The sequence below is a fragment of the Narcine bancroftii genome, chromosome 7 (assembly GCF_036971445.1).
Source record: "Narcine bancroftii isolate sNarBan1 chromosome 7, sNarBan1.hap1, whole genome shotgun sequence".
Lineage (NCBI taxonomy): Eukaryota > Metazoa > Chordata > Chondrichthyes > Torpediniformes > Narcinidae > Narcine > Narcine bancroftii.
Window position 1 is genome coordinate 179,861,587 of NC_091475.1, and position 21,274 is coordinate 179,882,860.

At 41.0% G+C, this 21,274-nt stretch overlaps 1 protein-coding gene across 1 annotated transcript in view; it reads right to left on the reverse strand.

Moving 5' to 3' along the window:
* ubl3a (ubiquitin-like 3a) overlaps positions 1-8,833 on the reverse strand; it is a 67,825-nt gene extending 58,992 nt beyond the window's left edge. The window contains exon 1 of the mRNA XM_069892524.1: positions 8,206-8,833. Within this exon, the coding sequence (XP_069748625.1) occupies positions 8,206-8,232 (27 nt within the window). The 5' untranslated portion in view covers positions 8,233-8,833. The remainder of the gene's footprint in view (positions 1-8,205) is intronic.
* Positions 8,834-21,274: the final 12,441 nt, after the last annotated feature.

Below are 21,274 nucleotides of genomic sequence, written 5' to 3' on the forward strand. Positions count from 1 at the left end.
GCAGATAATAAGTTATGTGACTAAATCGAAAAAGGATTACAATCGGAAAATAGAGCAGCTGGAAAGGGAGATATTAAGTACAGAAAAGGAATTAGTAAAAAGGGATGATATAATGAAAAGGAGAGAATTGGCAGACAATAAAATTAAATACGAAACATTACAAACGTACAAGGTGGAGAAGAACAATGAAAATAAAGCAAAAGTATTACGAACTGGGAGAAAAAACACAAAATATTAGCTTGGCAAATTAAAACAGAACAAGCTAAAAGAACGACACTGGCATCAAGGAAAAAGGACGAAAAAACACAAACAATTCGATACCTAGGTATACAACTAGATAATAATCTCGGCCATCTATACAAACTAAATTATCAGCCATTAATGAAAAAAATTACAAGACGACTTAGAGCCCTGGAAAGACTTACCACTAACACTATAGGAAGGATAAACTGTATTAAAATGAACATCTTCCCAAGGATATAATACCTATTTCAATCATTACCAATTCATCTAACAGAGAAATTCTTCAAGGAGCTAAAGAAAATAATAAGGAAATTCTTATGGAAAGGGGGGAATCCGAGGATAGCACTAGATAAATTAACAGAATGGTACAAACAAGGAAGCTTACACTACCAAACTTTAAGAATTATTATAGAGCAGCACAATTAAGATACCTATCAGATTTTTATCAAACAAAAGAAAAACCAGATTGGACCAGATTAGAACTAGATAAAATAGGGGAAAAGATACCTGAACATATACTATATAAGTGGGATGAAAAGTTGGTGCAACATAGGAATTCACCAGTATTGCATCATCTGCTCAACATTTGGAAGAAGATTCACGTAGAAGAGAATAAAATAAATGATCAACTACCAAAATTAATCTTTGGCTTGGCTTCGCAGACGAAGATTTATGGAGGGGGGGTAAATGTCCACGTCAGCTGCAGGCTCGTTTGTGGCTGACAAGTCCGATGCGGGACAGGCAGACACGGTTGCAGCGGTTGCAGGGGAAAATTGGTTGGTTGGGGTTGGGTGTTGGGTTTTTAACTCCTTTGCCTTTTGTCAGTGAGGTGGGCTCTGCTGTCTTCTTCAAAGGAGGTTGCTGCCCGCCAAACTGTGAGGCGCCAAGATGCACGGTTTGAGGCGATATCAGCCCACTGGCGGTGGTCAATGTGGCAGGCACCAAGAGATTTCTTTAGGCAGTCCTTGTACCTTTTCTTTGGTGCACCTCTGTCACGGTGGCCAGTGGAGAGCTCGCCATATAACACGATCTTGGGAAGGCGATGGTCCTCCATTCTGGAGACGTGACCCACCCAGCGCAGCTGGATCTTCAGCAGCGTGGACTCTATGCTGTCGACCTCTGCCATCTCGAGTACTTCGACGTTAGGGATGAAAGCGCTCCAATGAATGTTGAGGATGGAGCGGAGACAACGCTGGTGGAAGCGTTCTAGGAGCCGTAGGTGATGCCGGTAGAGGACCCATGATTCGGAGCCGAACAGGAGTGTGGGTATGACAACGGCTCTGTATACGCTTATCTTTGTGAGGTTTTTCAGTTGGTTGTTTTTCCAGACTCTTTTGTGTAGTCTTCCAAAGGCGCTATTTGCCTTGGCGAGTCTGTTGTCTATCTCGTTGTCGATCCTTGCATCTGATGAAATGGTGCAGCCGAGATAGGTAAACTGGTTGACCATTTTGAGTAATATTGACACAAATCAACTAATCCCTTTCACAATAGATAAACTTTCCTTTAGAGAATGGGAGAGAAAAGGGATCAAAAGAATAGAAAATTGATTTTCGGGAAATAAATTATTATCTTTTGAACAAATGAAGGACAAATATAATATAACTCGCAATACAATGTTTGCATACCACCAACTGAAAACCTACTTAAAGGACAAATTGGGAAACAGTCTGAGGTTACCAGTCTGGAAGCAATTTTGAATATGTGATTACAGACACAATGATAATTAAAAAATTTATAACAAACATGTACATCAAACTGCAAGAAAAGGAGAACGAGGAATCAAGCTGTAAACCTAAACAAAAATGGGAACAAGATCTAAACATAAAGATAAAGAATGAAACATGGGAAAAGCTATGCTCCGGAACTATGAGAAATACAATAAACACGAGGTTACGCATGATACAATATATTTGGTTACACAGGCTATACATCACACCCCAAAAGTTAAATAAATGGGACCCAACAGTATCAGACAGATGTTTTCATTGTAAGAAGGAAACGGGAACAACAATACATCCAATTTGGGCATGTGAGAAAGTGAAAAAATTTTGGGAAGATCTAAACCAGGTATTAAATAAAATCACAAAAAGCAACATACCAAAAAACCAGAGATCTTCCTTCTAAGTAATATAAGAAATAAAGAACTTGGACTCGATTTGGATGGAGCACAAAAAAGATTTACTATGATAGTCCTAGCTATAGCAAAAAAATGTATTATGTCAACCTGGAAATTAGAAGACAACCTGAGAATACAGCAATGGTACATAGAAATAAATAAATGTATTCCATTGGAAAAAATAACATACAATTTAAGAAATAACATCACAATATTCAAACAAATATGGGAACCATACATGAAACACAATAAAGAAATCCTACCACGGACCTCCACCACCTAAAATGTCAGAAGGAGAAGACAACGAAATGAACTGACCCAGTATGTAAAAGTAGAAGACACAAATTTCTTGTTTATTTTTATTAACTGACGACATTGTTTAACGGGTTTAATGTATCATATAGATTGAACTTTGAATAAATGGGGAGGGGGGGAAAAAGGAGAGAAAATGACACTGTATATATTCAAGAGAAAAATGTCTGTATGTATTTTGGTCAGTATGGTTCATAGTGTGAAAATTTTTTTAAAAATTTAAAAAAAAGGAAAAAGGACAAACAAATTACATATAACCCAACAGAGATTAATGAAAATTTTAAGGAATTTTATGAACAATTGTATCAAACTGAGAATGAGGGGAAAGAGGATAAAATAAAAGAGTTTTTAGCTAAAATTGAACTGCCAAAATTGCAAGAAGAGGAAAACAAGCTAATAAAACCATATGAGATACAGAATATATTAAAAAAGCTGCCGAACAATAAAACGCCAGGAAAGAGTGGATTTCCAGTAGAATTTTATAAAACAGTTAAAGAATTATTAATTCCTCCTCTCCTGGAAGTAATGAACCAGATAGAAGAAACATATAACTTGCCAGATTAATGTAAGACAGCAGTAATTACAGTAACACCAAAGACGGGGAAGGATCCACTAACACCAGCATCATATAGACCAATATCTCTACTTAACTCAGATTATAAGATAATAGCGAAATTGTTAGCAAACAGATTGGCCGATTGTGTACCTAAAATAGTAAAACAAGATCAAACTGGATTTATTAAGAGAAGACGAACAGCGGACAATGTCTGTAAACTTATTAATCTAATCCGCGTAGTTCAAGGAAATAAGAAACTAAAAGTGGCTGTTGCTCTAGACGCAGAAAAAGCCTTTGACAGAGTAGAGTGGAACTCCTTGTATTACAGAAGTTCAATCTACCAGAAAAATATATAAATTGGATTAAAGCATTGTATAATGGACCATTGGCGAAGGTAGCAGTAAATGGATATGTATCAAGTCAATTTAAATTAAGTAGGTCAACTAGACAGGGATGTCCACTATCCCCCTCATTGTTCGCCTTAGCAATAGAACCTTTGGCAGAACTGATAAGAATAGAAAATAAAATAAAAGGGATAAAAACAAAGAAGGAGTATAAAATCAGCTTATTTGCAGATGACATCATAGTATACCTAACAGAATTAGTAAAAGAATTACATAAGAAATTGAAGGAATATGGAGAAATATCGAGGTACAAGATCAACACAAATAAAAGTGAAGTGATGCCAATGAGTAACGCAGACTATACAGACTTTAAAAAAGAATCACCATTTAAATGGCAAGCACAAGCAATCTGATACCTAGGGATCAGGTTAGACAATAACTTAAGCCACTTGTACAAACTAAATTATCAGCCACTAATAAATAAATTGCAGGAAGACTTAGAACATTGGAAAGAATTACCGCTAACATTGATAGGGAGGGTAAACTGCATTAAAATGAATGTGTTCCCAAGGATACAATACTTATTTCAAGCATTACCAATTCCTTTAACAGAAAAATTCTTTAATGAACCAAAGAGAATAATAAGGAAATTCTTGTGGAAAGGGAGGAATCCAAGGGTAGTGTTAGATAAATTAGCAGAGAGGTATAATCAAGGTGGTTTGCAGTTACCAAATTTTAGAAATTATTATAGAGCAGCACATTTAGGTATTTATCAGATTTTTACCAGACAAGGGAAAAACCACACTGGACTAAGATAGCACTAGATAAAATAGGGGAGAAGGTATACTTTATAAGTGGGATGAAAAGCTGGTGCAATATAAAAACTCATCAGTACTACATCATTTACTTAATACATGGAAGAAGATCCACTTAGAAAGGAAAAAAATGAATGATCAAATACCAAAATTGTTATTTATGCAAAATCCACTAACCCCTTTTACAATAGACAACCTTTCCTTTAGAAAATGGGAGAGAAAAGGAATCAAAAGAATAGAAATTTTTTTTGGGAAACAATTTACTAACATTTGAACAGTTGAAGTACAAATATGGAATAACTATGGTACAATGTTTGCATATCACCAATTGTAAGCTTATTTAAAGGATAAATTGGGAAACAGATTGACATTACCTGAAGGAAGCAGCTTTGAATATGTGATTACAGACACAATGATAATTAAAAGATTTATAACCAAAATGTACATTAAGCTGCAAGATAAGGAAAATAAAATAAACTATAAACCTAACTAGAAGTGGGAAAAGGATCTAAACATAAAGATAAAAAATGAAGTATGGGAAAAGTTATGTTCTGGAACTATGAAGAATACAATAAACTCAAGGTTATGCATGATACAGTAGAATTGGTTACACAGGGTATATATTACTCCTCAAAAATTTTAAAAAAATGGGATTCAACATTATTGGATATATGTTTTCGCTGTAAGAAGGAAATGGGAACAACATTACATGCAACTTGGGCATGTATGAAAGTGAATATGTTTTGGGAAGAATTAAATCAGATACTAAATAAAATTACAAAAAATAACATACCAAAAAAAAGAGATATTTCTTTTAAGTAACATAAGAAGTAGAGAATTAGGCTTCACATTGGATAAAGTGCAAAAAAAATTAATTATGATAGCCTTAGCGATAGCAAAAAAATGTATAATGTCAACTTGGAAAATGAAAGAGATCATGAGTATACAGCAATAGTACATGGAAATGAATAAATGTATTCCAATGGAAAAAATAACATAATTATAAAAATAAAGTCACAATGTTTGAACAAATTTGGGAAAACATCAGAGAGTGCTTGCCTATGACCTCCATCCCCTAAAATGAGAATTAAAATAAGAAGAAAAAAATGACTAGATTCAGTGTATAATAAATAGATGATGCATTTTTCTTGCTTATTTTCCTTTGTGTGAAGATATGGTTTTATTGTATTGTATATGTTGAATATTTATGGATTTTGGAGGGGGTGGGTAGAAGGGAGGGAGGGAGGGAAAGGGGAAAAAAGGGAGAAAAGACCACTGTGTAAATTTAATGAGAAACATTTGTACATATTTTGGTTGATATGGTTCAGTGTGAAAAATAAAAAATTATAAAAAAACCTAAGAATGCACAAAATGCAAATCTGATATTTTTTTTTAGATTAGATCCTGACATTCTAAAACTGTCTTTCATCACCTCTATCTTTCATTCTTGCTCCTGAAGTAAAAATAATTCACAGCCAATTCATTACAGTCTACATACTTTCTCCTTGTTTGTCACCTATACAAAAAAAATTGCTTATAGTAACCTTTAAAACTATGTACATGTGAAGTACAAGTTTGCAATTTGAAAATATTCACTATTCTAACCCAATGGTGAAGTCTCAAAACTCAGTATTATAAATCCAGAAGCTTGCTATATTTGCAAGGTTTTTTTCTATACCTGTAAAGCAGAATTGTTTTTAAGGCATGTCTCTTGGGAAATGGATATAAACAGTAAATTAGAAATATCTGCAGTGATTTTTTTCTGTGCATCTAGCTGCTGCAAGGATTACCCTGCAACACAAGTGGACAGTTTCTACATCAATGGGATCATCATGCAATACTGGAAAAACAGCTATAAAACTATTTCATTCTCATTCAGTTGAGAATAGTATGAACTCTAATTCCCACTCTAGAGACTCAAAAATACATAATCCAGGATCTGTTACAATGTCCAGAAGTTGGCTTGTGGTTGAAATGTTAAACCAGGTCATTGCACTCAGGTAGAGTAAGTTCAAAGATGGTTATCTTGACAATATCCCTTTTTGGTAAGATTAGTGGAAAAAAGATGATCTCAGTTCATTTATGAGGCCCCGTTCTGTGTAGATTAGAGGCTGGTATTTACTAAATGCAACACTGTTTTAAAAATTGAATTGAATGTAAGGCACTGGAGATAGTCAATGAGCTAAAAGTGAAATTGTAAAGATGTTATTTACTCTGCGAAAAATATGATATACATGTTTTTCTTCATTTTCAACATACCCATAAACTGTACATTTTCTCTGTGCAGTTAAGAGACCAAACCATTTGTAATGAGACTGGTTAGATTATGAAATGCCCTTAACACTATAATGCACACGTTCACTTTTTTTGACTGTGAAATTATCTCTTCAGACTTACAAAGCTCAATGCAGAATATTGCTTGGTAAATGAAATTTTAAAAAAGCACAAATTGTATTCAGCAATTGTTCAATAGTCAACTTTCTCATTTTTCTTACTGACTTAAAAGCAATGCAAAAGCGGTAACAATCCTCTCAATCTGCTACTTTCTTTGAAATGTAAAACAGAAATAGTTAACTTTTTCACTAAATGTTGTTTGACCTGCTGATCTCCAACATTTTCTATTATAGATTCCAAGTCTCTTTTTTTAATTACCTTTTGTTTGCTTTAGAAGCCAGCTTTTCTCAACTTAAGTGCTACGCATTTACCTGCTTATAAAAACCAAGTAATGTGTAATATTTAAAAGTGGCTACTGTAGATGCAATCATGTATTCAGTAAATATGCCAAACACATCTTAGGCTTGATATTGTCAAGGTACTGCTATTCATGAGCACATCAGTAACTTATTAATAAGATCTGAAAAACGCTTGGAATCAGAGTTTCTTGAGTAATGAAACATACTGGTTATTTGTCTTTACTGATAATATCTAGTTATTATTTTAGAGAAATGGAGTGACAGCATAATGACGTGTCCTTCGTTCAACCCCAAAAACAAATATTAAAAAATAAATCAATTGACATTGACTCTGTGGCTGCAGTGATGGGATATTTGATAGAAATCATTTTGATACGATGTTTTTGTTTGGTCCCTCGCTGTGCAAAACGAGAAAGGCTTCAACCCGTAACCAAAGTACAGCTTCAACACGAAACAACCTCAACACAATTTATCCGTGGATAATTAATGCAAGGCCAACGATATTTACGACTATGGAAATACGAATACTTTCCATTCATTTTTTTATTTGGTAATAATTAAACAATTTATCGATGAAAAGGACAGAAACACACGCAACCCGGTTCCTTTAAATATCAATTCAATAATGTCTTAACCAAATCGACTCAGCAGGAGACGCCCCCGATTTGTGTGGACACGAATTTTATTCAAAGGACAAAGATACAAAGAATTTCGCTGGCCAATTTGAGACGCCTTCAGAACCAATTCTACACATCAATCACAAACAAACGAATCTGTGCGCCACTCGGATCACTTCATTCCGTCTCGGGGTTCCAGCATAATCGATGGGACAGTCTTCGAAATTAGGACACTTTTAATAAAGACAACCAAGGAACATGACGTTCGTGATCAAATTGAACGAATGGCCAAGAGAAAAATATAATCTAAATGGAAACTGCGAATAGTTTATCCCCCCCCCCACCCGCCCCCCAAACCCTCCTCATAATCCCACTTTGAAACGGAGATGTTGCGACCACCATTTAACAATTGCCTCCTCTACTCCGGATTTGGGATGTATAGACTGGGTTAATCAATTAGCAGTCAAACCGGCATGGGAAGAATACGTAATCCATGTAATATCTCTTACCATGTCCGCCGGTATATAACTTGACATTTTTAATTGTATCCGTCTATCAAGTAGACAATTCCTCCCAGTATTATCCGCAGAACTCTCCGCTCAATCTGCCAACTCCTTCAAAACCACGATCCGGATTTATTTTTTTAAAAAAAAGCAAAACAAATGGATTCAGAACGAATTCTGTCCTCAAATATTTCTAAATTGAGCGGCTCAGTTGGGATCAGCGAGGCAGCAAAAGACAAGTATGGTTTTAAATAAAACTGTTGGTCGATGGTCTCCGCAAAGCCAAGTGCAGAAAAGGCCCCCCCCCCCAAAAAAAAACCCAGAAGGGGAAGTGAGGACTCGTCGTTACGTTCAAATTTTGCAGCAAACCCCAACTTGCTTCCACCTCAAGTTGGAGATGAATGTTGAAACTATCCTTGAAATCAGACAGCTGGACGGTCGCAGTCAACAATTTAAATGCTGGCCCGAAGAGAAACCCTGCTTTGTCCCTTTCATATTCCAGAAGGACTGCTTGCTAAATGCTCATTCCACTTTCCTTTTTTTTGAGGTTAATCCCTATCCAGCCGCTCGTCCTGTCATTTTCCCCTCTCTCTCAGCAAACATGGCGCAGAGGGAGAAAGCTGATCACCGAGCGACTGGGAACTGCGTCGTTTCCGGTCTAGCCGACGGAGGCGTCTGCTGGGAATTGTAGTCGCCATCGCGGAATTTCCTCCCTCAAACATGGAGTGAAAGGCCACACGACTACATCTCCCACAAGGCGATGCGCCTGGCCTGCCGCATTCTGATCGCATTGTGGATGCGCTTCGAACGTCACCCACACGTTGAGCGTAGTAGAAGGACGTGTGGGCATTTAAAGGGGGAAGTCTGAAAGAAAATGTTTTCTGTGTCTGATGTAAAAACAGAAAATGTTGGAAGCACGCAGCCAGTCAGGTAGTATCTGTGGAGAGAGAAACAGAACTGATGATCAGTTTTCATGCAACATAATTTCAGGCCCGGGAAGTCAGTAATATGTCATCGCATAATATGGACCCTGCAAGACTTGCTGAGTTCTTCCAGCAATTTTGTTTTTCCTGCAATCACAGCGTCTGCAGTCTTTCATGTTTCACTTCTATTTCTTTCAGTTTAGATGCTAGCTGACCAATGTTTACAACTAATTCTGATTTTATTGACAGAGGGAGAGCGAAATGAGAGAGCACTTGAACATAATAATGCTAAGGAATCTTCAGATTCCCTGAACCAGATTGCCACAGCTTCACAATGGATGTCCAATCACTTTATACCGCTATCCCCCATGCAGAAGGTCTGAAAGCACTTTGCTTCTTCCTGGACCAAAGACCCGACCAGTCACCCTCTCCCACCATCCTCCTCCACCTGGCAGAACTTGTCCTCACTTTAAATAACCTCACTTCCTCCAAATCAAAGGAGTAGCCATGGGTACCTGCATGGGTCCCAGCTACGTCTGCCAGTTTATAGGCTTTGTGGAACAATCCATGCTGCAAGCCTACATAGGCAAGACCCCTCAACGTTTCCTCCAGTATAACGACGACTACATCGGGGCTGCCTCATGCCCTGCTGTCATATACAGTGGCAACTTTGGACTATTGTATGCTGGAGCATGAACACTGCAAGATTGTGAGCATGCTCACCACTCAGTGTGATGTGGCTCTACAATGTGTCTCATTTCATCCACTTCGCGGCAAACTTCCACCCTGATCTCATACTCACCTGGCCCATCTCCAATAATACTCTCCTCTTCTTGGATCTCTTTGTCTCCATCTCAGGAGACAAGCTTTCCACCGACATACAGTGTACTACAAAGCTCCCAACTCCCACAACTACATGGTCTACACTTCCTTGCACCCTGCAAGGATTCCATTCCCTTCTCTCAATTTCTCCATCTCCTAAGATGACGTTTTCCAGTCCAGGTCTTCTGAAATGTCTGCCTTCTTTCACAAACGTGGCCTCCCCTCCACCACTATCAACTCAGCCCTCATCTGCACCTCCTCCATTTCTGGCTCATCTGCCCTGGCCCTCTCAGTCCCCAAATGCAAGAAACATAGAATCCCCCTCATCCTCACCTACCACACCACCTCCAATACATTATCAGTCAGAATTTCAGGCAACAAACATAGAATCCCCCTTATCCTCACCTATCACCCCAACAGCCTCTGCATCCAACACATTATCCGCTGGAATTTTCGGCACTTACTATAGGATCCCACCACCAGATACGTTTTTCCTTCTTGACTCCTATCGGCCTTCTGCAGGGATCGTTCCCTCCGTCATTCCCTCATGCAAACCCATCCCCACCCATCCCACCACTGGCATCTTTCCCTGTGCCCGCAGGAACTGCAACACTTGCACCCATATCTCCTCCTTCACCATTGTCTAGGACCCCAAACAGACCTTTCAAGTGAAGCAACACTTATTTACTGCATCTGGTGTTCCCTTTGTGCCATTCTCTACATCAGGGAACAGTCACAGATTGGGAGATCACTTCGCTCAGCACCTTCTCTCTGTGACAATAGCGACTTCCCAGTGGCCAACTATTTTAATTCTGAATCACACTTCCATGCTCACATGTCTGTCCATGGCCTTTTGTACTCTCCCACCCTGACCATCTGCAGATTGGAGGAACAACACCTTATTTTCCGTCTGGGCACTCTCCAGCCAGATGGCATGAACATTGCTTTTCACTCAACCTGCTTGGCTTTTCTTTCCCTTCCCCCTTTCCTGTCTCTGTAGTTCTTCTACCCACCCAGCCATCCCTCCTCCCTCTCATTGCTGCTGTCCCTCCCTCCTTTCTCCAACTATCATCTCCTGCCTTTGCCACCCCCTTTCCCCCCCCTCATACTTTGATACCATTCTCATACTTTGATGGGGGGCTCAAGCCTGAAACATCAGTTATATATATTTTCCTTTTCTACATAAAGGACTCTGTTTGACCTGTTGAGTTTCTCCAGCATTGTGTTTTTACTTCAACCACAGTATCTACAGATTTTTGTGATTTACAACATAATATTAGGAGTCATTCTGAAATTCATGGTTTTAATATTATTTATTACAAACATGTTAAGCATGTGTTGATTAATATGCTCCTTTAAATTTATTTGTCACTAAATATCTGGTAAAGTGAGAAGTGTTCTTCTGTGAACAGACGAGCAGATTATCTTTACGTTCGTGCTTCTACGTAAAGAGCACAATTTATGAAGTGATGCACCATCAATCACTCAGGAGACTATTGTGGAGAAACCGATAGGCTTTAATTCACTTGAGAACATAGCATATCCTCATTCTCTGGCTGTCCTGCACTGAGTTGCAGGGAGCTGTGGAACAGTCACCTTTATACAGAAGCCTGGGGGAGGGGCCACAGGTACAACCGACCAGGATAATTATGAATTATAGTGGTTTACCACATTCACCCCTCGTTTTTAAAGAGTCCTGAGGGATGAAGTACAATTTACAAAGTTACAGTTTACAATTTAAAAGTCATGTTCAGTCTATCAGGTGGTCCGGTCGTTCAATGGGACTGTTGTAGAACCAATTGTGGCTGCGGTGCAGCAGTGGAGTCCTGGACGGTCTCAGGCACCTGTTCATATTTATCAGTATTGTGCTGATGGGTAGGCGCCGTGCCTGGTGTACCCTCCCTCGGGCCGGAGGCAGGATACTAGAGGTTGAGTGCATTGTGTGCATTCAACGGTGAGGAGGGTGTGGGGTGATTAGCAGCAGGCTCCAGGGCCCCTGAGGGAGCCAAGTCTCTGATGGAAACTGTGTCCTTGTGTCCATCTGAATATGCCACGTAGGCATATTGGGGGTCGACTTGGAGGAGGTGGACCCTTTCAACCAATGAGTCAGACTTATGGTTCCTCATATGCCTCCGGAACAGGATAGGCCCTGGGAACATCAGCCATGCTGGTGGTGTAGTCCCTGTGGCAGATTTCCTGGGGAAGGAAAACATAGGTTCATGTGGTGTAGCATCAGTGGCAGTGCACAGCAGGGACCTGGGTAGAGTGGAGGACTTCTGGGAGAACCTCCTGCCAATGGGAGACTGGGAGGCCTTTGGACCGCAAGGGCAGGAGGACTGTCATCCAGACCCTAGCATTCTCCCTCTCCACTTGCCTGTTACTCCGTGGGTTGTAACTAGTGGTCCTGCTCATGGCAATGCCACTGGCCACGGCACAGGACAGCTCGTCACACATAAAGGAAGGCCCCTGGTCACTGTGGATATAACTGAGAATGCCAAGTAGAGTGAAGAGGTTGAGCAGAGCCTTGATGATTGTGGCAGCCAGCAATCATGTCCGAGCAGGCGATGGCAAATGGAAAATGGGAGTATTCTTTGATGATGTTAAGGAAGTATATGTTATGGTTGGTGGAGGGCAGGGGTCCTTTAAAGTTGACACTGTGTTGCTTGAAAGGGCGAGTGGCGAGTAGAAGTGTGGCTTGCACTCAGCACTGACCTGGCAGTTCTTTGTCATGGTCCTGATCTCGTCAATGGAATACAGTAGGTTGCATGCTTTAACAAAGTGAAAAAACCTGGTGACTCTCGGGTGACAGAGATCATTATAGAGGTTTTGCAGTTGGTTGATCTGGGTGCTGGCACAGGTCCCGTGGGTCAGGACATCTGGTGGGTCATTAAGTTTCCCTGGCCGGTACAGGATATCATAGTTATAGGTCAATAATTCTATTCTCCACTGCAGTATTTTATCATTTTTGATTTTGCCCCACTACTGATTGTTGAACATGAATGGTACAGTGCATAGATCAGTCAGCAAGGCGAATTTCTTACCAGCCAGGTAATGGCGCCAGTGCCGCACTGTTTCAACAATGGCTTGGGCATCTTTTTTGACTGAGGAATGTCGAATCTTGGGGCCCTGCAGAGTGCGTGAAAAAAATGCTTCTGGTCTGCCAGCCTGAATAGGGGTGGCTGCCAGGGCGAAGTCGAATGTATCGGTTTCCACCTGAAACGGGGTGGATTCGTCCACAGCGTGCGTTGTGGCCTTGGCAATGTCAAACTTAATGCGGTTGAAGGCTCCATAAGCCTCCTCCACCAGAGGGAAGGATGTAGATTTGATAATTATGCCATGTCCACATAATTGGGGACCCACAGAGCATAATAGGGTAAAAACCCAAGGCATCTTTTCAGAGCCTTGAGGCTGTGTGGAAGGGGAAGCTCCAAGAGTGGTCGCATGCGGTCTGGGTATAAACTCTCTGAACTCCCACTATCGAACAAGAAACTCATCATGTGGCCATTTACCTTGATGTCCATCAGCGACCTGGTGAGTTGGTGTGGACTGTCATGGTTGAGAGTGATGGAGGCTAGAGTCGGGTCATTGCACATTGTTGCAGTAGAAGATGGCGGCATCCAAGATTTTGGACCCCAGGACCCGCATATGGTGTTGCTGGATCTGGAAGATGGTGGCTTTGTGGCCCACATGTGACGCAGCTGGGTCCTGAAGATGGTGTCCAAGATGGCAGCCCCCACAGATTGCACATGGTGCTGCTGGCCACGGATGATGGCGGAGTTGCAGAAGACGGCCCCCACAATCCATACACTGTGCTGCTGGGAAGGGATTTGGACTTAAACACTTTGGCGCAGTGGTTCTTCTTTCCGCAGCTGGAGCAGATTGAATCTTTCACTGGGCAATGTTTCCTCTGATGCTTGCCCAGGCTGCAGAAGTAGCACTTTGGGGGTCCCCGGTGTGGCAGGCTGTGCCAAAGGAAAACACAGGCACAATACTGTTTGAGGAACACAGCTTTATTCCACTCACATAAATATCTAATTGGCTGCTAGCTGTGTTTATAGTGATCACGGGAGAGAAAAAGAGAGCACACGGTTGGGACCTTGGCTTTATACCATAAGCCCTTTGGGCCCACCTGCTGATCAGATATCATTAGGCCAGGTGCCATGTCTCTAGGTCACCTGTTGGCTGAGTGATGTACCGCAACATATCATCACACCCGGAACACCGCAGCTGTGGTCAGATCATTATCAGAGATGGTCGAGAGCATCAGGAGCATTGCTGCTGTAGTCTTGTCGTTAGTGGCACATCCCAGGGTGGCTGCAATCGAGGTGACCACGAGGTGGCTGTGTTGTCGGTTGAGTTGACCTCCTTGTTCTGGAGAGTTACCTCCATTGTACCTGCCAGCTTGACTGCTCTCCACAGACTGAGTACCCCTTGCTCCAAAAGTCTCTGTCATATATAATTCAACCTGATTCCCGCGACGTAGACATCCAGCACCAAGTCCTCTGTATAGTCTCGGTGGACACTGCTTTGCATTTGCAAACCCTGCCAAGTGCTCTCAGGGCCTGAAGATATTTGGCGTATGACTCAGCTGGTTGTTTTTTCCAAGTCACTAGAAAGTGGAACATTGATTTTACGCATGATACGTTGTAGTGGCCTCCTGGTACGTTGTAGTGTCTCTGTTCATGGAATACACTAGGGTGCCAACTCAGGAGTGCAGTACTTGCAGTTTGTCAGTCTATGATCGCACAATGATAGAGGAGGCCTGCAGGAAGGCCTCAAAACAGCGCAGCCAGAGTTCGAAGCTGGTTGATGCCTGAGGTGATTGAGAGTCGATTTCCAGCTTTTCTGGTTTGAGGATCTTGTCCATTGTAGACAATGAATTAAAGTGAATTAAATTGATGCCCCATCAATCACTCAGGAGACCATTGAGGAGAAACAAATAAGATTTAATTCATAAGAACATAGCATACCTTTACTGTTCAGCTGCACTGAGTTGTGGGAGGCTGTGGAACAGTCATCTTTGTACAGGAGCCTGTGGCAAGGGGCCACAGGTACAACCGGCCAATCGGTATGCTTGACCAGATAATTATACATGCCAAATGAAGTATAGGATTACAAAATATAGGAAAGCCAATTAGCATCACACCTTCCCCCCCCCCCCCCCAACCACCATTTCATTCAGGTATTTCCCCTGATTTTTGACATTCTTGAAGGACTCAGACCCAAAACATTGATGGCATTTTTGCTTCCATGAACCTTGTGTAATCTGTTGAATTTCTCCAGCATTTTGGTATACTGCACTGGATCCCAATATCTGCAGATTTCATGTTTACATCAATTAGCACAGAGATAGGCTTCCTTCAGGAGCCTAATGAATATGAGACAAAAAGAAGAGGAAGAAGAGAGTGTGTCTAGGGTGTGATGTATCTCCCAGTGTGCTGGCTCCCTTTCCTCTGCAGTGGAAGATGTAGATGGAGTCCATGGAGGGGAGAGAAGTTTGTGTTATATTCTGAGCTGCATTCACTACCTTCTGTAGTTTGTACCAGTCTTGATCAGAGCAGCTCCTAAACCACAGTTATACAGCCTTCAAGCATGCTAACCCCAACATACAGACCATTGGTAAAACAAATGAAACCAGTTCACAGGAAGGTCAGGACATGGTCAGTGGGGCCAGAGGAGTGGCATAACTGTGCTAATGGACTGCTTTGAGATCACGGACTGGAGAGACAGCTACCTACAACAGCTATGTAAATGTTGATGAGCACACAAGCCACATTAGCAAGTGCATCAAGGATGTCACAGAGATCAATTGCCATATAACTGAGGCTAATTAGAAACCATGGTTGAATGCAGAGGTCTGCGCACATTACAGAGCTCATGATGTAGCCTTCAGGCCAGGGGACAACTGGTATCTAGAAGGCAAAGTTGGCAGTACCACACTGGTGATACGAAGTGCATGTGACAAGGTATCAAGACAATCTTGCAAATCACCGATAATTATACTGAGCATCTTCTACTCACAGTCTGATGAGAATAATAGGTTGACACCAAAGAAAGGTCTGTCTCCCCCTGAAGAACAGGCCCCTTGCACAGCTGCAACTGTGTAAAGAATCTTAGCCAGGGTGAACCCTTTCAAGGCAGTGGAACCAGGCAATATACTTGATCAGGTGGTGAAGGACTGTCCTGACAAACTGACGGAGGTCCTTACAGAGATCTACATGTTATTGCAGCAGTCCATCGACCTCTTGGGTGTCAAGGCAGCCATGATCATCCCAGTACTAAAAGGGCAACAGTTAAAGTCCACAACGACTATCTCTGGGTAGCACAGACCTCCACCATTATGAAATGCTTTGAGCATCTGGTGATGAAATGTATCAGAGTACACTTCCCAGAGACACTGGATCCATTTCAATTCACCCACAGATGGAAACATTCCACTGACAATGCTATAGTCTTGTTCCTCTACTCTGTCCTATCCCACCTGGAGAATGATGCCTCATATGACTTCATCTCAGTGTTTAGTACAATTATACCCAAGAGACTGGTGGAAAAGCTGTCCTTGCTAGGACACAACACCTCTCTCTGTAACTGTATTCTGGACTTCCTAATGGAAAGACCACATTCCATCCAGGTTGGCAGCTGAATGTCAAGTACCATCATGTTGAGCACTGGTGCACCTCAGGGCTGTGTGCTCAACCTGATCTTGTTCATGCTACTGATCTATGTCTGCAACACCAGATCCAGCTCTAGCTCCAACAGAGTCATCAAGTTTGCAGATCACATGACAGAAGTTGGCCTCATCAGCAACAATGATGAGTCACACTACAGAGAAAACCTGAAAAACTCATGAAATGGTGCAAGAATAACAACCAGACTCAACATGGGCAAGACAAAGGAGATGATTGTGGACTTCAGGAGGACCCATTAATAGCTCGGTAGTGGAGAGAGAGTAAAGAACTCCAGCTTTCTCGGAGTCCACTTAAGAAATGATCTATCCTGGACACACAACATCTCCTCACTTGTCAGAAACGTGCAACAGCAACTGCACTTCCTTGGAAGGCTGAGGTGGCCAGGCCACCATTCTCTTTACAGAATTATCTATTGAGAATGTTCTGGCTGGCTCATTCACTGCAGAGAATTGGAGTGGAGATTGATCCACAGGACCATAAAAGTGGCAGAGAGGATGCCTGGGGTCTCTCTCTCTCTTCCCATCAATCCGATTTACTGGGATTGTTATTTAAAGGGCACAAAAATCAGTGAGGGCCCTTACCACCTCGTGCGCAGCATTTTCCAGCTATTTCCATCGGGAAAGAGATACAGGAGTATCAGAGTCAGAACCACCAGGCTGAGGAACAACTTCTTCCCATGGCCAGTGAGATTGCCGAATGACTGATGAGCTGCTTAAACAACTCTTCAAGGATCCAAAATTTATTAATAATATTTATTTAATATATATGTATACATGTACTGTACTTATCTATATGTGTGCTCTGTCTGTTTGCACTTGAATTTAAAGTTTAGAAGTTGTTAAGGGTCAAGGGAAATATTCTGAAGTTCCTTAGACTTCCAGGAAAATAGAGTCTCAGAAACAATATATTTCCCTCAACAACCAGCCCTGCCAGCCTTGCCCTTCAATCTAACAGAAACATCTGGGCCTGAACTCTCCCCATCTCATTTCTAAAATTTCCATCTGTATTTTTACGTACAAACAGGTTCTCCATTTCAATTTTTGCAATTTCCTTTCTAAAGTCATCAACTTGCGCTAATTTAGGAAGTTAACTTGCGGACCAGTTTATCAATATTTACATAACTATTTAAAAACGACTGTAATGGTATTATGGTGCAATTCCACAAAAGTGCTGGAGGAACTCAGCAGGCCATATATATACTCAGCATTGGTAGGAAGTAAAGGGTAACCAATGTTTTTGGCATGGGCATGCACCCTTCATCAAGATATGAGTTAAAAAAACAGGCTGGTGCCTGAATAAAATGGTGGGATGAGGGAGGAGAAGAAGGGGGGGGTGGGGTGGACGGGGGGTGGGGCATTGGTGGTGTAATGCAGAGATCAGACCTTGTTCTTTGTGAAATATATAAACAGCTTGTACATTATTGTCAGTGAAAACAGAATGCTGGAGAAACTCAAAGGTCAAACAATGTACTTTACGTAGCAAAGATAAAGATACATAACTGACTTTTCGGGCTTGAGTCCTTCATCAAAGTATGGAAAAATGCCGTCAGGCATCCAAACAAAATGGTACTGGGGGAAGGAGTAGGGGGAGGAGCATGGTTGCAAAGGCAGGAGGTTATAGGTGGATAAAGGAAGGAGGGCACAGCAGCAAGCAGGGGGAGGAGGGATTGCTCTGTGAATAGAGAGGGAAGGGGTGGAGAGCTAAGGGAAAGAAAACAAGGGGAAAGGGAAGGGAGGGAGAATGTTAGGTTAGCAGAAAACGGAGAAGTCAATGTTAATGCCATCCGGTTGGAAAATCAAGTGTTATTCCTCCAATTTACGGGTGGTCTTGGTGGGAATAGTACAGGAGGACATGTGAGGATCCGAGTGGGATGCAGAATTGAAATGGTTGACCACTGGAAGATCCCTGTCACTGATGTGGACAGAGTGAAGGAGCTTAGAGAAGCAAACTCCCAGTTGGCACCCGGTCTCTCTGATGTAGAGAAGGCCACAAAGAGAGCACCGGATGCAGTAAATCACTTTTGCGGATACGCAGGTGAACATGTTTGAGGTGATGTGTTTTGGGAAGTCAATTGTAGGACATATGCAGTAAATTGTAGGGGGTTAAGGAATGTTTCATCAACTGACCTTGGGTTCCCTGAAAGAGGCAACACATGTAGATCCAGTGGAGAAAGGGGCATATTGCATGCTTAACTACATAAATTAGAGTATAGAATATAAAAGTTGGGACATTATGTTGCAACTTTACAAAACACTGGTTATACCTCCCTTGGAGCATTGTGTGCAGTTCTAGTTTGCCACACCACTAGAAGCATGGGATTGCGCTGGAGAGAGTGCAGAGCAGATTCACCATGCTGTCACCTGGATTGGAGGACTTGAATTTATACAGAGATTGGATAGGCTGTGTTTGTTTTCCATGGAATGAAGGAAGTTGAGGAGAAATTTGAAGGAGGTATGGAACGTTATAAGAGATATAGAAAGGGTAGACGGCTAGAAACTTTATTCCCATGATTGGGGTATCAAGAACAAGAGGAAATACTGTAGTTTTAAGGAAAAAGAGGTTTAAAGAGAAAATATTTACACTGAAGGCAGCAGTATCCGGATCTTGCTGCCAGAGGAACCATTCAAAGGGCTAGGCATGGAAGGATACAAACCTAACATGGGAAAATGGATTTTTGAAGCTGGGCAAAAGGATCAGCATGGGTGTGATGGGCCAAAAGGTTGGTTGATGTGTTGTATGACTACATTACAGAGAGTTGGTATGACACTGTCCTTATTAAAAATGAAAAGTGGCATGCTGAGGAATAGAATATTTTGTAAATTTTGCATCTGGGAAACTTTCCCACATAAAGAATTATGCAGGGAGAAGCTCCTTTAACACTATCTAAATACATACTTCAGATTTCTAACTTTCACTATCACTGACACACTGAACTACATCACTCTTATTTTTTTTTTGTTGTCCTGATCATTATAGCTAATAAGGGAATTTTTAAAAAGTATAGCTAGTTTATCATTGAAGATTCGTTGGTTTATTAATCACCATTAGTCACTTCATTGTTTTGCTGATGAAACTTGCCCCATCAGGGTTCTCCAGATGATAACCTCTTTCTTTCAGGCTAGCACAGAGTTCTTTTCTGTTCCACTTATTCCAAGAGAAACATCAGACAGATAGCACTTCCAGCCATCCACCGCTGTGGAGCTTTTCTTCAGGTCCAACAAACTTCCTGGCTTGCACTGTTCAGCTGCTTTCAGTGCCATACACACGAGCTGAGAGAGCTTGTTTCACCCCCCCCCCCCCTCTCTCTCTCTCTCTCTCTCTCCAAATGAGAGTGCTAGAAAGCCCATGTGACTCTCCCACCCAAAAAACCCCACCTTCTTCAGCAAAACACAGGAGTTATCCTTCTGCTCCCATCTTTGGGTAAACAAAACTCATGAGTGACCTTTCTGTGAACACTAAAGATACTTGCAAACAACAGTGTCTCCATTCATTTTATGACGTCATTTCAATTAGCACCTACTTGTGAAATCTGCATAGCATTCTCCATAGTCTCTGTAAAGACTACTGAATATGAATTCTTCAGTATTTCAAATAAGATCTGTTTTAAAATGTGTGTATGTATGTAACCTACTCTAATTTTACCAAATTCTCCCAAATATATATTCCATTACAAATCAAATATCTGAAAAAGTAACTCTGGATGTTAGAGTTTTTTGCAACTTTTTATTGTGTAATTTGCCAGGACAAGATGATGAAATGAAGTATAAATTAAATATAATTGTATTTTTAATCCATTTTAATTCTTGAACGACCTTACATTTTTAAAAGAAAACTGATTTATTTTCTTTTTTCTATTAAGTGGTCCGCACTAACATTTAAAAAAATTTTAATTGTTGAACTTTATGCACAAGTCAGAATATTGTTAATTTCATTCAGTATTGTGTTGAATTCACTGACAGAGTAAATGGTATTCACCTACAACCTTTTTTGTTCTCAGGTGGTTCTTCAGGAATGAGGATAATCTCTTTCAGCTCCATTCTGTGGGTTCTGAGGTGACTGAAAATGCTGGATATTTACTAGGTTCAAGCAACATTGATGGGGTGATATGGGTGACACAATGGTTCAACAATTAGTGCTGTTGCCTGAAAGCTTCAAAACCATGGGTTCAATCCTGACCTTGGGTGTTGTCTGGGTAGAGTCTGCACATTGTTGCTTTGGCCACGAATGTTTCTTCTATGTCTTCTGGTTTCCTCCTACACAACAAGGTCATGCGGATTGAAAATAATTTGTTACTATAAATTGCTTCTAATGTAGATGGAGAGATAAACTAGGAGCAGGAGAATTAATATTTGATCAGCATGTGAGAGAGAAGATGTGATAGGATAATAAGAGAGGAAGTAAGAATGATACAATTGCTCTGTCAGCCAGCATAGATCAGATGGGCCAAATGTTTGCCTCCAGTATTTTGAAATAGGAAATATAAATTCCTAGGATTTGAAAACTGGGAATATTTACATGAACAAAATGATTTTTGGCTGGATGCACACTTGATGCCTTTCTGGTACGCTGAAACTTTACAAAAATCTAATTTATTCAGGTTATTTGATGATTTGGACAAACTTTCCATGAAATTGAAGTAGT